The following is an 18,942-nucleotide window of genomic DNA, read 5'->3' on the forward strand; positions in this document are numbered from 1 at the left end:
GGGTAGAAGTGCTGACTGATGCCTAGGGAGTCTAGTTTCAATCATGGCTTGGCGTAATTGCTAGTCTAGCAACACTGAAGAGCTGTGATACAGCAAAACTGTCTGGATAATTATATATATTTCATGTATTTATTTTCAGTATTTACTTCAACAGTGCTTAATATGCAAGTAGAGCTAGGTAGTAAGTTATGAAAATTATGGCAATTAAGTTACACAGAATTTTCTGCATTTCATCCTTGTGAGGATTTGTCATGCTATTACACAGAATTGATGTTTTTATACACGAGTTGTTTGCTAGTTAACCAATCAGATTTTTTGTTATTCCTGCATTCATTTTCAGCAGCTAGTGGTCATGCGTGGATACAAAAAAAACATAACTTTATAGATATGTATACGACCAGATTCTCTCTGATTTTCTCTCCTCTGATCTTGATTACGTGGTTCAATGGGGAAAGAGGTGGCTGGTCAATTTTAATGCATCTAAAACCAAGTTTCTATCTTTCCATCATCAATGCTCTGATCCTCCATCTGGTATCAATCGAAATAAATGGCTTACGTCTTGAGGAGGATCTATGTTTTGACAAGCATCTAGGTCCGAGATGGAACATATACATCAAACCGTTGCCAAGGCTGCTAGAAAAATGGTGGGATTGTTCTACCGCTCCAGTAGATATCTCACTGCTGATGCAATTCTCTACCTGTATAAGAGCAAAGTACGTCCAAGGATGAAGTACTGTTGCCACATCTGAGCTGGTGCTGCTAGAAGCAGGTTGTCCTGCCTTGACAGTTGAAATAGCATGTGAAGTGGCATGATATGATCATCACTTGAAACCACAGCAAAGACCATAACCGTGGCCGGAAACTTCATTGACCTGTGCCCGTAAGCATTAAACCACTCGTGTTTGCATTTTGAGGGTGCTGTCAACGGTCCTGTTGTCATAACTTGGATCGGTAGAGAGCATGAGTTGAACAGTGGCGCATTTCCGATCGCGCTCGTTTAACATTGTGTCACTTTCAGAATGATAAAAGGCTCCTATCACTCTTTGGATTTGTACACTGCTGGTCAATTAGTAGATGGTCGGCAACAAAACAAGGAGTTCAAAATAGCATTCGTAGTCGGGGATGCCCTTTTCTCTTCCCTGCAACTTTTTTCCCCACAGAAGAGTCGTTGCAAGCCTTTCTCTGCTTTATCGTTATTTTTATGGCAAGTGCTCGTCTGAGCTCCAATCTATGGTCCCCTTCTGTCCTGATTTTTATGAAAAACACTCATCTAGCTGAAACCACCATCAATAATTTCCCCCACTCTTTATCCGTAGATTCCGTGAACGAAGCTTCTTTCTTAGAACTGCACACCTGTGGAACTCTGTTCTTTTCCTGCTTTCCAACTGACTACAATATGGTCATCTTCAAGTCCAATGTGAACAAATTCTTGATGAACTGTCCCCTTAAGTAATTCAGTTCTATTAATGATTATGGCAAGTTCCCTTTGACCACTGTACACTCATTAACCTTTATTCTCAAGTGACCTCCAGGCCTTGATAAGTGGTGAATCTTTTGTAATAAAAAAAAAAAAAAAAAAAAAAAAATAGAAAAGAGCTTTAATTTCGTTTGTTGTTGGTTCTTAAATGTAATATCCTGTTTCTTCCAGGAGGAACAAGCTCCAACGCCTGAGGCTGAAAACTCTGAACCCGACATGTGGGAAGAAACCTTCAAATCTTTTGTTGATTCAAAACCAAATGGTAAGAATTATGTTTTAAACAAAACTTCATAAACAATTTTACTTATTTTTTTGTTTTCATTCTTAACTGATAAAATGTAAATGCCACCCGAAAGATTAAGTCTGGACAGTATAGGGAGACGTAGAACTGGAGACTTTGATTGGGGGAGGGGGGAGTAGGCTTGAACCCTGAACCTTTGACGTGGAGATGGAAATGAAATGAAAAATTACCCTGGGACCTAGCCATCTTGGCCACAAGAGAAGAGGAATGAAAATCATCTTAATTTAACGTTTATAAAATGAAATTAACAAGTTCGAGAAACTTAAGTCGCGTGATGTTTGACCTTGAAACATGATGCGGCTGCAAGCCAGTTTTCGCTTGTTTTATACTGAAAAGCGAAAGATACACAGCATGCTCTAAATCTGGAAAAAATAGCACGTGAAAGTTGGGCAAACTAAATAGACAGGTGACCCCCGTTTGTAACTCTTAGATATTATCATTTAGACGTGATATAAAAAGTTTGGAGGAATGAGCTGACCGAGAAGTCCAGCGAAAAAAGCCTTTTACAGACATACGCAAAAAGCGAACATACATACATACATTTTCGTTTTTATATTTATAGATTTCTACATTGAAAAACACTGTAAAATTGAAAATATACCAAATGATTTTTAAAACCAAATACAATAAATAATATATATATATATATATATATATATATATATGAGTTATAAACTTTTGTAGCTATAACAACTACTGCTGGTGATACTGGGAGAGAAAAATAGATTGCCTATCATCAACATTATAGCATGACAGTAAACAGAAAAAAAAGGCAAATATGTTTTATAACTCATTGAGGAAGGTCGGAGTTAGACTAAAGTATTTGATTTATACGGTTTTCGTTTATTAAAAAACATTTTAGTATCAAATTTGTTTTAAATACATTGAGGACATTGTGAAGGCTGCTGCAAAGAAGGTGGGTTCCCTATATCGTGCTAGAAAACTAGTCACACCTGAGAGTATCCTGTACATCTACAAAGCTACCATTCCTCCATGCATGAAGTATTGGTGCCACATCTGGGGGAGGGTGCATCTACCTCTAGTCTCTCCCTCTTGGATTGAATCCAAAAAAAGGGTCTCCAATCTAATAGGTCCTACTTTGTCAACTAACCCCTGTCCCACCACCGCAATGTTGTATTCCTGCGTCTGTTTTATAAGTATTTTAATGGAATGTGCTCTGATGAACTCCTTACTCCTGAGGATAAATCAAGCTGCTGAGGATAAACGCAAGCACAGAAAGGACAGATTATCAACCAGACACACACAACCCCACCCCACCACCACTACCTTTATCTGCCCAAATTGCACAAGACAAATTGGGTCTAGGATTGGGCTCTATGCTCACCTGAGGACCCACAGAAGCCACAACGGAGGACAGTCTTACTTGGACACGAGTGACCGCCGATGATGATGATGATGACTCTTGTGGCTCCTTGATGTACATATTCCTGACAAACCTGCTTAGCAACAAAATCACACCCCTTCACTGTTGAAGTCTCTAAATGTCAGAAAGCTTTCTACTTTAATAGTTTCTTCCCTCAAATAACTAGACTTTGAAATTCCCTTCCTGCTACCTTCTTCCCTGACTGTACTGATATGCAGAAGTTTAAATGTAATGTAAACCAATATCTTAATATTTCGTATGGTCGCAAATAGTAGCCCCTTACGTCCAAGTGGCGATGTGCCTTATTAGGGGTGAACGTGAGAAAAAAAAAATTCTTATATATGGAATAATGGATAAGCAGGGTAATAGACTAATAAAATAATTGCATTAAAAGATCTTCCCTAACACTTCTAATCACCTTCTCCTCATTGAACATGTCAAGATGCCCTTTCATGCATGCGTCTTTTTTGTCGCCTGCTTTTCTGCTCTTTCAACCACATGGCGCATTTTCTCTCACCACATACGAGCCAAAACATGTCCGATTGTTTCCTCTGCTCAACTAGATGGTGTCCTTTTTTTTTTCCTCTCCTCCTTCCTTGATGTCAGCTCACGAACACTTGCTTAATTTGCATATGTGCTAAGACTGTTGCTGCTGCTGCTCATATTTTCACTAGTCAGCTATCATTTGTCTGCTGCTGATTTTCTCACATGCACTATGTTGCAGTGGGTTTGTGTCATTATTGCTATTATTCCATAAACTGACATTCCATTTTTATCTGATATTTTCATTTCATATTTTAACTCCCTTATAACTAATGAGACCAATGGAATTTTAAACTAAAACCTTTGTTTAATCAGTGGGGTGGATTGTTCTCATTTCATCATCTATGACTAGATAGAAGTGTTAATTTTTATGTTATTCTTGGCTATCACCTGTAGTACTGATTAATACTTCAATTTCTGGAAGATTATGCCAACCAAGATGAGAATATAGTAATTGTCTGTATTTTTGAGATGAGGTGTTTTCATTAATTGAGATTGTCGGACTGACTTCCTCATCTTGGTTGTTATTGTCACGACGTTTCAGCCGTTTTACCCTCCGGCCTTCATCAGGTGTTTTGTATCGAACTGGGGAACCGTTTGTTAGGAGTCTCGAACCCAACCCTTTATTATTATTACGGGGGTACCGTGTTCGGACTCCAGCTAGGCTTTGGGACATAGTTGCTGATTCTCTGTTTTGAATGTTACTTTTTCACTGCCGTCGTTCAGGATTGAACTCAGCACCTTTGGGTAACTGTAAACTTTGATACAACGTCTAGGACCACTCGGCCATATTGTGACAATAACAACCAAGATGAGGAAGTCAGTCCGACAATCTCAACCAAGATGAGAATAGTAGTCCAAATAATATAAATTATCAAGACTTATCTTTTTTTTCGTCCTTTGTTGTTTGCAGGTCCATCTTCAGTTGGAATTGATATTTCTTTCCCTGGTTTTGAACATGTTTATGGGATCCCAGAACACGCAGATAGCTTTGCTTTGAAGTCTACTAAGTAAGTAACAATGGACAGATATGCTGTGTGAAAATATCTTCTATTTATGTATACCAATCCTTTTTAAATCTGAAGTTTTAAGATAGTTGCTCACTGGAAAAGGGCTAACATAGGTTTAGTTCTTTCATAATTTTATATTATGTATTTTTATATTTGAAGACTTTTTTTTTTTTTCTGAGGAATCTATTAAAATTGATTGTATCTTCATGAACGAAACAGATCTGTAAAATGTACCAAAGTTTGTATTTTGGAAAAAGAAAATGATTGTCAGGATGAACAAAAGCTTAAACTTTAGAATATAACAAAATTGTTAGTGTGTGTATGTGTGTGTGTGTATGTGTATATCATATGCACATGCACACACAAATATTTTAACATCATGACAACACAGCAAATGCAGGGAACAAATTTTCACATTCACTAAAAACAGTTTTTATTTGCATACGATTATTTTGACCTACCTCGATAATGTACATAATGTTTGAAATGTGCAAAGCATTAATTCTTCTTGAAGAGGCCATCAATCAGAGCCTATAAAAAGTTAACCATTGCATTAAGCATTCATTTATTTTTTTTATAATTTTTAATTTCATTCTTTTATTTCCATACAATATTTTGTTTTTCATTTATTTTTTGTCTGTTCATATTATTTAATGGAGCAGTTTACATCTTTTTAACATCAATATAAATTAGCACATACTCGTTTATCTTTCTCGATAATACTGTTCTAAATGTGAAAATGCACGATAATCAAGAATTGGGGGGCGGGTGATACTATCCCCTCTCCAAGAGTGTTGTGCTGTGGAGGAGAAGCAAACAAAAAGTATAATGAAGACGAGGAAGTATATCAGAACAACAAAAGTATAGGAAATGGGGTTGGTGGACATATAATGGATAGGAAGTTGTTCACCAAGAAACACAAAAGGAAGCTGACATGGGATTGTAATCAAGCAGTAATGGAAGCAAAAGGACTGGATACATATTTAGTTATTTTTGAAGTGGCTATGCGTTTTGTGATGGTTGAAGACTGTTCAGTTTGGGACAGTTGACGCCTTCGAGATTCCCCGAGAGAGGTCAGTTACAATTGAACACAAGGTGTGGCTCAGAGAAAAGGGGGAAATGAATTGATCAACCGACTGCTCAAGATAGCCTTGACAAGAACTAACATGGGAACCTTAGCATTCAAGGGGGGTTGATGGTGTCTCTCTCTCATACACACACCACCCGTACGTACACACACACGCCACTCATACACACGCACATACACATGCCACCCATACACACACGCACACACGCCACCCATGCCCACACCACCCATACATACACACCACACCACCCATACATACACACCACACCACCCATACATACACACCACACCACCCATACACACACACCACACACACAGTTGAATTAATGTTTACAGAATGTGTTGGAGTTTGTGTTTCATTTTGTTCCCCGCCAGTGAGAGATGACACCGCCAAAAGAGAAAATGAAGTTGAAGAAGACCATGGAAACCATGGGGTTGGCGATGACGTTGTTCAGCAGGAGGCCATGTGGTATCACAGATGCAATTTTTATTAAAATTGCTTTTGAAATTTATTTTATTTAAATGAACTTTGAAAAACTTATGTATTGCTAAGAATGAATCGTTTTAACTTCAACTATTGTCTACTTTTTTCTTTTTCCTTTTAATTTCTTCTTTCTAGGAGTACGGATCCTTACCGTTTATATAATCTGGATGTCTTTGAATACGAATTGTATAATCCAATGGCGTTGTACGGAAGCGTTCCAGTCATGCTGGCTCACAAGTATGTTGGTCATTAAATTAAAATTTTTACGTGTATAGAAAGTACTGAGAATAAATTTTATTTTTTATCATTTTTATTTTTATTTTTTATTTTTTTTTTTGTAAATTTTTACGTGTATAGAAAGTACTGAGAATAGATTTTTTTTATTTTTAATTTTATTTTTGTAAATTTTTTTATTGATACTTGTAGTTTTTATTCATTTAATTATATATATATATTGCTATCATACAAGACCCTGTGCTTGGGGATAACTGGAAACAATATTTTATAAGATATTTTCGAAAATATCGATGAAAAAGCAACTCCTCCAGTGAGGGTGAAGAAGTGAATATTTTTAGCCAATTTTTCAATATTTGTCGCCTGAAGGGTAGATATTCAAAGCGATACCAATTTCGTGAAAATCTGCCACCTTTTGTCGAAAATTTTAGGCACACATACAAACATACATACATTTAAACAGACAGGTGAGATTTATATTATAGACTAACAGGGGTGCCCAGCGTTATCCGGGTGTTTGTCAGCGTGTGTGTATAGGGGAAAAAAAAAAAAAAAGTGTTAGTAGGCAGGTAAGCTTGAACCCAAAGCCTTGAGGCGAAGGCAAAAAAGAAAGTGAAAGAAAGCACGATATCTTACCGCGACGCTAAGCGGGGCAGAGGAAGTGAGAATCGTTCAAATTAAACGATTAAAAAGTTAAGTGAATGAGTTCACACGGGTGCGTAAATTTAACGAGGTCAAACATCACGCCACAGGGGAATGCAATCACGCATTTAACTTTGGCGTCAAGTCAGTTAAGCTTTACGCTTTCTGGGTATTTGCTTGTTTCCACAAGATATTGGGGGAAAACCACCTCCCCACAAAAAAGGGGAGTATCCAAATGAATAGTAATTGTCTGATATGAAGCGTTTTCTCCACGTCCCTGGCAGTTGCTTCGATTCAGTTTCGACAAACACGCGAGGGAAAATAATAGTGCAAATTTTATAAAAGTCGATCAAAATAAATGTAGGCATGATGTCCTGCGTAGATATTATGATCTAGGGAGTATATTATTACCTTTTTTTTTTTATCATCCCCCAAACAAGGCATAGTGCGCAGGGGGCTACTATTGGGGGACATAAGTTGCAGGGATATTATGAAAGGAGATGCGCAGCAAGATGTTTGTTCACATTACACTTGAACCTCTACATGTCAGTACAGTTGGAAAAGTAAAATCTCGGGATTTCCAAAGTCTAGCAGTTATGGGAAGAAACTATTGGAGTAGAAGGCTTTCTTACACCTTGGGATCTCTACTGTGAAGGAGTTTGGGGGGGTACAAGTGCTTGTAGTTCATCAGAGCATTCACCATTAAAATACTTGTAGAACAGGCAGAGGAATGCAACATTTTGTTGATGGGACAAAGGCTGAAGCTTTTTAGTATCTGATGAATGTTTTTTTTCTGTTTCCTAACGTTAAGATTTGTTCAACAGTGCTTGGCATATTCGGACAGTTTACATGCCGGTCGAGTTCAAACAAACATTTACCGAAATCCAGTTTGCAAAAAGCACTAGTACCAAATTTTTTCCTTTCTTCCTCTTCCAGTGAGCAAAAAACTGTTGGTGTATTTTGGCAAAATGCAGCTGAGACTTGGGTTGACATAAGCTCCAATGTAGCTGACAAGGTAAGAATTTGACTCTGTGCATTAACAGTTTAATGCATCTAATAAATTTGGGTTCCTTGTTATTATAGTGAAAATTGAAATATTGAATTTTAAGTGAAAACAATGGTATTTACTGAATTGTCATGTCACAGTAATGAAAGTATCAAAAAATGATTTTTAAAAAACCGATAAGATAGAAAATTATTAATGAAAATAGTTTTCGAAGACAATTAACGAAAATTGAGTCGTGCAAAAAGAAACCCGAGAGGTCTAATTGTAACAAAAGGGAGGCAATTATTTTCTGAAAACTGAAAATCTTCGGCCAATTTAGCAAAATTAATTTTTGCTAAATTGTTTTCGAAAACTGTTTCCATTAACTTTCTATCTCATTGTTTTTCATAATTTTTGGATATTTTCATTACTGTGACATGACAATTCCATTGGTTTCACTTGAAATTGAATATTTCGATTTTTTTTAAATTTCACTACACTAACAAAGAATCTAAATTTGTACATTTTTATAGAATGATTAAAAGTATTTCATAAAAAGGAACACCTATCATTACTTTGTTAGTTTATTTTCAAATTTATTTTATTCATATGAAGGATATTGCTACTCTCAGTCAAATTATGTGAAAGTTTTTTTTTTTTTTTTTTTTTTTTTTTTGACAGGATTATTATAGGGTGATCCAAAAAAAAAAAAACTGCACATTCAATTGTTTTTCTGAGCATTTTACAGTCAGCAGAGAAAAAAAGGCCAAAGACCCTAGTGTTTTGATGTGATGTTTTGAATATAATAAACTAGTTATGACCAAAGTTTCATTTAATTCGGACAAAACACTAAGAAATGGGGCCTAATTAGAGTTGGGGCCCGGTTTTTTTTTTTTGGGGGGGGGGGGTTCACCCTGTATTCAATTTCTCTCATGTGCATGTTTTGGACTTTTTTTTTATGTCCTTACAAAAATTTAAACCAATATCTAATGATATTAAACCTTATGTTCAGAATTCTTACTCTAATTTTTATCAAAATCTATTAACCCTAAAAATCCTCTTCAAATACTTAAAGAAAAACTGCAAATTTGGAAATATTAATTTATGCCTAAAATAAATTTTAGGCATAAATTAATAGATATTTTCAAATTTGCTAAAATTTCACAAAAAAATCTGAGGGATCTGAATGTTTATGAAAGGAATCTACTCTTTGCATTAAATTAAATATAGCCCACATTACAACCTATTATGCATAGAACTTGTGTTCCAAAATTCATAATGATTGGTTAATTTTATATATAAATATATAATACATAGATTGTTCTCTCTTATTCCGATTTCTCATTTTCTCTGCCACAAAATGTCAGTTGTTTATAAAAAGTCTTTAAACTAAATAATTTCTGTACCTTTTACTTGCAGAACTTTTTCAATAAAATGTTGGATTTCGTGAAGGGTGATCAGGATATTCCTCAGATTGATACACACTGGTTCTCAGAGAGTGGCATTATCGACGTATTTGTCATGTTGGGGCCCAAACCGCAAGATGTGTTCAGCCAATACGCCTCACTCACTGGAACAACACCTTTACCTCCAGTAAGTAAGCTTTGTAACTATATTTCATCCCCTGCCCCTCAATCTTATCCCACTCCTATAATAACCCTACCCCTTGAAAAAAATGTTATATCTCAATCTTGTCTTCCTTCATTACAGTACCTTTTCTCGGGACACATTTCACATACTCCTTCCTGCCCTCCTGTCTTTCGGGGCATCTTTTGCACCCCCCCCCCCTCACCTGTCTCTCAAACCTTTGTATTTCATTAACTTTTTCCTCTTGGTTCTTTTTAACCGTGCATCATTAGGGACATTAACTTCTAAGGTTGCTTCTTTCTTGTCTCATGTGTCGTAGTTAATGAATTTTGAAATGAAAATAAAGTATAACAGCTAGTCGTAATGACTATTACCCGTTTGGTCATGATGGTTAACTGGTTAGAAACACTGTCCTCTAGACAGAGTTTCGATCACAGCTTGAGGCAGTTGCTTGTCTAACCACACTGAAGATGTCATTCCAAAACCACAACCAAGTCTGACTGTAACGTTACACATGTTTTTACACGTGTTAAGTTGTAAATATTTAGGGACCCAATATGTAGACTCTGTCGCACGGAACATAAGAAAAGGGTATGAAATTAAACTCTACTTGCTTTTTTTCCTTGGTGAAACATTTATTTGCAGATGCTTATTTACAGACATTTTCTTGTTGTTGCCCTCAGCCACCGTGCGTAATGCGTCTATCTCTGGACTATTCTAACATGATCATCGATCTGCGCACACATTCTTTTTTTATTTTAATTATTGGAATTCTTTTTTTTAAATGTGTAATTTGTATATTTTATTTTTTTATGAAGAAATAAAATATTCAAATTACTCGTCTCAAAAAAGAATTCTAATCATTAAAATAACATATACCATTCGGTACCCGACATTGGAAGATTAGATAACAAAAAGAAAACTTGGATTTATAAGACTAAAACATCCAACATTGATCGCTCTTTGGTGCTTGTGGCGCAGTGGATAGATGTTGAATCTCTACAGTTCCAGGTGAGCAGTGTCTGAAGATAGTGGTTTCAATCCTACCCAGAGCTGGCCAGAGGATTAGTTGGTGAGATGACAGTAATTACTGAAGATAGATTCAACATTCTTGTCCCATCGTGGTAAACAACCTGACGAAGGCCAGAGGAATAGTTGGCCGAAACATTATGAAACATTAACATTAAAGATCAGGATAATAGACTGCAAATAAAATTCTTTTTATAATCTTTACCTTCTTTCTTGCCGTGACATTACCTCACACCCGGCTCTCTTTTGCATACAGTGACATGCATCTACACCGTTACATATGACAACAGACTAAAGAAGATAAACCATTCTTTTAACATGAGTGCATTTCTTTGTTTTTTGCAGCTCTATGCCTTATCGTATCATCAGTCTCGTTGGAACTATAATGACGAAGAAGATGTAAGAAAGTAAGTAGTTTCTGCTGCATCTTTTGTTCATTTCGTCCCTTTCATTTAATTTTTTCTTTCTTGATGCTACTAAATCCGACAGTCTGAAGATAATGGCTTCCTGACCTAAAATGCATCAAATACAAAAACATTTTTTGGTTCCCCGATTTATCGAAGAGGGACCTATCTTTTCATGGGCATATGTCCATGCATCCGTTAGTCGAGACGATTGCCAGATAACCATCCATTAGTTTTTCCTGAAATTTTTTTTGCCACAAATTGTATTTAATTAAATAGATGTGCACAGTAAAAATTTTTTTTTGCCAAAATTTCAGTTGCATCCCCAAGGGCTCCAAAGAGGTAAAAAATGGCACGTTTTGCCCCATAACTTTTGATCTATCCATTAATTTTTCCTAAAACTTGGACAAAATGTGGAGCCCATTGTTCTTAATATAAATTCAGTATGGGTGACCCTGGCACAATTCTGGTTCACATCCCTCTGGGACTTTTAGGGCTAAAAAAAACATGCATTTTTGGAGCTCTTTTGTCATGTTACTCAAAAACTTGATATGTATATCTATATAGTGATTTTCCATGGTGCTGAATTCAAATATACATGTCTTAAGGCATGAAACTGCACCGTTTGTCCATTTTCACTGGGAGTCAGTATTCCCAGGAGCTCAAAAGTGGTCACAAATGCCTCAAAATTGCAAAAAAAAAAAAAAAAGACACTTTTTACCCCATAACTTTTGCCCCATCCATTAGATTTTTCTGAAACTTGGCGAAAATATGAAGGCAACGTTGGCCTTTCACACCTCTCGCATTCATCATTTTTCCACTATCTTTTGTGGCGTCATCTCCTATGCAGCACCAGAGGGGGACCATGCACGCATGGCTTGTTTCTCTACAAAACAACCAAACCAAGCATCATGATTAAATATTTGAAGATATAAACAACTTGAAGCATAAAACTATTTTCAAATTCAACAATGTTGCGAGTTTGTCTCTGATGTATCGTTATTTTCATGGAAAGTGTTCGACTGAGCTTCAATCTATGGTCCCCCCTCGCCAAACTTTCACAAGAAACACTCGTCTAGCTGTAAACACTATCAATAATTCTCCCCACTCTTTATCTGTGCCTAAACCTAAACGTAGATTCCATGAACAAAGCTTCTTTCTTAGAACTGCACGCCTGTGGAATTGTCTTCCATTTTCCTGCTTTCCGGCTGACTACAATATGGCTGTCTTCAAGTCTAACGTAAATAAGTTCTTGATGAGCCGTTCCATATAAGTTATCAAATTTACCAAATTTTCATTACTAATGATTACTATATTGTCCAATTTCTACTGTACACTCTTTAACCCTTATCCTTGAGTGGCCTCTTGGCCTTGATAATGTGGTGATGCCTATGTAAAAAAAAAAAAAAAAAAATAACCCAAAAAGTGTTGATAAAACAAAACCAAATCACATTTTTTTTTACCAAACAAGTTTCTTTTTATTTGCTTTATGAATATGTATTTTTTTTTTTTTTTTTTTTTAATGAAAAAGTTTTCCAAATATTTTTTAACTGTCTCTGAATTTGTACAGAGTTTAACCTTATTTTATTTTTTTTAAATTGAAAATGTTTTAAAATATTTTCAGTGTTGATTCAAATTTTGATGTTCATGACATTCCTTATGATGTCCTTTGGCTAGACATTGAACATACAGATGGAAAACGGTAAATATCTATATTTCATCATTTCTCTTCCACCTCCCTCCCACTTTTACTCATCAACCCCGCCTTCCTTTTTTACGCCTGCTAAATCCTAATTTGGAACCCCAATTATTTTTTTTTCTTTTGTTTGAAAAAAATTCTTATGTAATTTCTTCCAACCTAATCAAATTTTTTGCGATTATTTAGAATTACACATAAAAAAATAAATACAGAAAAATATTTGTATGTACCCAAACGGAGATGTTGTATTCCAAAAATCATGTACATTTATCAAGTAGTTTTTTTTGTTTGCTTTTTTAATCAAGAAAATCAAATTTAATAACTAAGTAGGACATAGTATTTTGATCGGCCATAATAAATAGAGAGAGACAACTATTTTAACTATCGAGATCCAAATCGGTCTTATAATGGATACATTTAGTATTTAAATTGCTAAAAATTGTAAATTTTTATTTTCTTAGTTAAAAAAAAAAAAAATATACACAATTTTTCGAATACATCTTCATTCCGTGATGACGATATGTGTTTTTTTTTTTTTTTTTTTTTTTTTTTTTTTCAGTAAGCGTAATTCTAAATAAGCACCAAATTTTCTAAAAGCTACAAACAAATGAATATACTTTAAAAATATCTATATACTTTCACAAGTGATTAAGAAACCAAAAAGGAATTTTGTAATCGGGTTAAAATTTATGAAGAAACAAAATCATTTCAAATAAACATGGAAAACTCTTAATGATTTGTTATTTCTTCCCAACCTCTTCTTCAGGTATTTCACGTGGGACAGTGCCAAATTCCCCAACCCCGAAGACATGGTTGCCAATCTCTCTTCAAAAGGAAGGAAGCTCGTTACCATTGTTGATCCACACATTAAAAGAGATGATAATTACAGAATTTATGCAGAAGCAAAGCAGAAAAACCTTTTTATTAAAAATAAAGATGGTGGAGAATATGATGGTTGGTGTTGGCCAGGTAAGATCTTTTGAACATTTGTTTGCTTTCATTTGATTGGAGAAAAAAAAGAGAGATATATATATATATATATTAAATAGAATTACCTCCCTTAACAGCTAACATACTCTAACCAAATAAATAAATATAATTTTCTATTTGATTTAACCATATTTAAACAGTAACTTAGAATTACTTTCTCTTGATCAGAAAATCTATAGATAAAAAAACTAGAATTACATCCTCTTAACAGTTAATGTAATTAATTTAAACTTTAAAGCGTTTAAATTGTAAGAAATTTAAACACAACAGCCACTTTACAATTGACAGCCTAGAGAGTGGAAATGTTTCTCCACTGAAGATGAGTTATACACTCCAAAGAACCTATGGAATAAATACCATCCACAGTTGAAAAAAAAAAAAGAAAAACAAACCGTTCAGGTAAATAAAAAAAAATATTGATTTATTACTTATTTATCTACTCACAATGACTGTACATTCCTGCATTGTAAGCCTTCAAAAACACCTATATATATATTTTATAACTTACTACCTAGCTCTACATACGTATTGAGCACTGTTGAAGTAAATACTTAGTTTACGTATAAATTTATACTTTCGTATATTAATTTATGTGACTAAACGAAGTAGTTTTATATATATATATATATATATATATATATATATATATAAGTAAAATACATTTTAGAAGCCAAATTACAATGCAATATTATGTAAAATAAACAAATATTTATTTGTTTAAAATTAATATTTCAATAATGTATGCCATTATCAGAATTTTATTTTTTTTTCTTGTAATTTAACTTATAAACATTTATCATATTTTATTTTAAAACTAAAACAATGCTTACATCATATATCATAAATATTTTAAAATTAAAACAATGCTTACATCATATATCATAAATATTTTATTTTAAAATTAAAACAATGCTTACATCATATATCATACATATTTTATTTTAAAATTAAAACAATGCTTACATCATATATCATATTTTATTTTAAAATTAAAACAATGCTTACATCATATATCATATTTTATTTTAAAATTAAAACAATGCTTACATCATATATCATATTTTATTTTAAAATTAAAACAATGCTTACATCATATATCATATTTTATTTTAAAATTAAAACAATGCTTACATCATATATCATATTTTATTTTAAAATTAAAACAATGCTTACATCATATATCATATTTTATTTTAAAATTAAAACAATGCTTACATCATATATCATATTTTATTTTATTTTAAAATTAAAACAATGCTTACATCATATATCATAAATATTTTATTTTAAAATTAAAACAATGCTTACATCATATATCATAAATATTTTATTTTAAAATTAAAACAATGCTTACATCATATATCCGACATATTTTATTTTAAAATTAAAACAATGCTTATATCATAAATATTTTATTTTAAAATTAAAACAATGCTTACATCATATATCCGACATATTTTATTTTAAAATTAAAACAATGCTTACATCATATATCCGACATTTTTTATTTTAAAATTAAAACAATGCTTACATCATATATCATATTTTATTTTAAAATTAAAACAATGCTTACATCATATATCCGACATATTTTATTTTAAAATTAAAACAATGCTTATATCATAAATTTTTTATTTTAAAATTAAAACAATGCTTACATTATAGAGAACACAACTTTGACTCTCGTATCATGTGTGCCAAGCATAATCTTTTGGACATTAGAAAATATCACCGCTGAAAAGCATGCGGATTCTAATCTCACGGTATTCTTCCGTAGTGAGGAGATCTTATTTGGGCTGTGAATACTATGTGATTTTGAATATTATTGTAAATACCACCATGGTGCAGAAACAAAAAAAATTACAACATTGTATGTAATATATCTTATCCGCCACTAGCAAACTTTTTTGGCCTATTGGTAACAGTACTAGAGTCTTGTAACAGTTCAAATCCAATCTTTGCCGTTTTCAGTATTAGATGTCTTTTAGCATCATCTCATGGTCCAAAAAAAGTTTCAAATCTCATAGATCTCACACTGTCAGCCAAGCTCCAACTTCTGTCCCATCACCGTCATATCTCATCCCTCTGTTTGCTTTACAAATACTTTAATTGGATGTGCTCTGATAAACTCATAATACTTATGCCCCCCCCCCAACATGCCTGAAAACTAGCAAAAACCCACCCCTTCACAGTTGAGTTCTCTAGATGCTTGAAAGCTTTCTGCTTTATTCGTTTTTTCCCTCGAACTGCTAGACTTCAGAATTCCCTTCCTGTTTCTCTGACTGTACTAACCTGTAGCAATCTAAATGTAATGTGAACAGACATCTTGCTGCTCAACTCCCCACAGTCCCCTGTTGGACATGATCGCAAATAGTAACCCCTCAAGTTTCAAGTGGAAATATACCTTGTTTGGGCTGAAAGAATAAACAAAAAAAAATCTTTTTGCTATTATAAACTATTTCTCTCTTTATTTTTTTTATTTTACTTCAGTTGAAGTTCTCAGAAATCAAGGTGCCCACAACCAGGGGCTAACACTTGAAGTCTATATGAAATACATAGATATTCAAATATTCCATTAAAGTCTTTATCTCTCAAGCACTGAGTTAGTAAAGAAATTGAGAACATAATTTTCCTCTCTCCAATTAACCATTTTTATACGTTGTAGTATATCTTTCATGTTGGTCTCTTGGTCTTACTGGATTCCAGGACAAGAATTTATCTAGTCTGGTGGAGTATCCAGCTTCGTGCTATTACTTGAGGTAATATCACTTGGAGAAAGTGCACCATTTCTCAGAAAAGCTGTGGGGTAGCCGTAGTGAGGAGATCTTATTTGGGCTGTGAATACTATGTGATTTTGAATATTTGGTCAGGGTTTACTTCTATGGAAAAAGTGTCCTCATGCCAGATTGTTCTGGCAAACCCCTGTACAGAGAGACCTTAGACTCTCGAGGACAGTGTCTAGTAGGCATTACTGAACGGCATGTGTTGTGATATTACACATAAACATTTCTAGAAGAGCGCACAATTGTTGTAACAGTAATTGCGTGATTTTTCTTTTTTAATTCCATTTTCATCCGAAACAAGGCACAATGCCACTTTGAAGTAGGGGCTACTATCAAGGACATAAGTTGTAGGGATGCTATGTAAGGAGTTGAGCAGCAAGATGTCTGTTCACATTACACTTGAACTTCTACATGTCAGTACTATTGGAAAAGCAGGATCCGGAAGGGAGTTCCAAAGTCTAGCAGTTCTGGGGAAGAAACTATTGGAGTAGAAGGCTTTCTTACATCTAGGGATCTCTACTATGTAGGGGCCGGTTTTGCTTGTCGGGGGGGGGGGGGGTACTTACATCGGGGGGGGGGGTACAAATGTTTGTAGTTAGTCGGAGCATTCACCACTAAAATACTTGTAGAACATACAGTGGGATGCAACATTTTGTCGATGAGACAGAGGTTGGAGCTGAGATGACAGTTTAGGACCTATCAGGTTCGTGACTCTCCTTTAAACCCTGTCCAGGAGTGAGAAACTAGCAGCAGATGCACCAGCCCAGATGTGGCAACAATATTCCATACATGGGCGAATGGTGGCCTTATTGAAGTATAGAATACTTTCAGGTGTAAGTAGCTTTTTAGTATGGTAGAGTCGTTACCATTATGCGTATCAGTTTACATATTAAAAACAGAAAATTTAAAACATTTATTTTAGATTTCTGTGTTTATTACTTTTTATATTTATCTAAAAGTAATGCTCAAAACTGTTTACATATCTTCTTTATTTACTTCTTTATCCTCTTTATATAAAGCTAAACTAAATATAGCCCACATTACCCACCCTTACGCCTAGTTTCAAAATTTATATAAATATTATAGTAATATAATATATAAACTAGCAGACTGCCTGGCGTTGCCCGGTCATAAAATATACTTAAATATATTTTATGCAGATTTTGTATTAGTCAATTATTATATTGTACCCAATATATAGTAATGATTTTGAAAAAGAAAAAAAAAACGTTGAGTACCATTGACTAGAATTGAACCCAGAACATATAACTCTCTAGCCTTATTTCTTAGCTTCTGAGCCACACACATACGCATAAAAGTAATTCCAAAATAATGTTGTTTAGCCTATGAATGTAGATTTGTGCATGCAAAGAGGTTTAGTTAACTACTCATGCCAAGGTCAATTGCTTTCTTTTCAATTTTAATCCCTTAACAGCAATTTTTGTTGGCTAAAAAAAAACAAATCAAAAAGTGTACAAATACCCTATGTATCCAATTTAAAGTCTGTAGACCAAATATTTGGAGAGGAGTTTTGTAGAAACTTTTCGTACACATATTAACAAGGTCACTGATTATATATATATATATATATATATATATATATATATATATATATATATATATATCAGTGACCTTGTCAATATGTGTATGCAAAGTTTCTACCAAACTCCGCTCTGAATATTCAATATGGCGTAATGGAAAAATGAAAAGGTATTTACAGTCGCTCTTCCAATTTGCGGATTTTAATCATGTCAAATCACACTTCAATTCCTTTTGACAGATTGATTGTTGCTATTTCTTCTGATGAGTTAAGGGCATAATAGATTCAATGATTGATATAATAATTAAGTGATTGATTTTACGCTACAAAACGGATACTGTCAAGAATTGTAAATGTCAACTGAATTAAAGGAGTAAATAAGATGGTCAACATCATGAATTTTAGAATATAGTTTTTTGTCATTTATTCTCTAGATTTCTCTAATTACATTGAGCTTCTTAAATAAGGATTGATGTATATTATAAGAAAATATATTTCTACTGAAATATATATATATATATATATATATATATATACATACACACATAAACATTTCCATGCGCTAAAACAATTTTATCTTAAACTTTGCGCAATTATGCAGAATGTAGAAACTATGCATAAATAAAATTCAGCATAGTAGTGAAATGAAACCAATTCTCTAATAAGAAACCATAAAAAATGAATTAATGCTCGTTTTTCGATGAAATATGCAAATTATTAACCTTTATGTAGTTGCTCACATACCCATGACTGAGTATATTAA

At 33.8% G+C, this 18,942-nt stretch overlaps 1 protein-coding gene across 9 annotated transcripts in view; it reads left to right on the forward strand.

Annotated features, from left to right (window-relative positions):
- LOC145255656 (neutral alpha-glucosidase AB-like) overlaps positions 1 to 18,942 on the forward strand; it is a 117,891-nt gene that overhangs the window by 65,214 nt on the left and 33,735 nt on the right. For all 9 annotated transcript variants that reach the window (XM_080114201.1, XM_080114207.1, XM_080114210.1 and 6 more), the window contains exons 6-13: positions 1,649 to 1,739; positions 4,619 to 4,715; positions 6,422 to 6,523; positions 8,099 to 8,177; positions 9,567 to 9,740; positions 11,109 to 11,170; positions 12,792 to 12,869; positions 13,633 to 13,835. In XM_080114201.1, the coding sequence (XP_079970327.1) occupies positions 1,649 to 1,739; positions 4,619 to 4,715; positions 6,422 to 6,523; positions 8,099 to 8,177; positions 9,567 to 9,740; positions 11,109 to 11,170; positions 12,792 to 12,869; positions 13,633 to 13,835 (886 nt within the window). The remainder of the gene's footprint in view (positions 1 to 1,648; positions 1,740 to 4,618; positions 4,716 to 6,421; positions 6,524 to 8,098; positions 8,178 to 9,566; positions 9,741 to 11,108; positions 11,171 to 12,791; positions 12,870 to 13,632; positions 13,836 to 18,942) is intronic.

The sequence above is a fragment of the Euprymna scolopes genome, chromosome 31 (assembly GCF_053919585.1).
Source record: "Euprymna scolopes isolate OS-2025 chromosome 31, ASM5391958v1, whole genome shotgun sequence".
Classification (NCBI taxonomy): Eukaryota; Metazoa; Mollusca; class Cephalopoda; order Sepiida; family Sepiolidae; genus Euprymna; species Euprymna scolopes.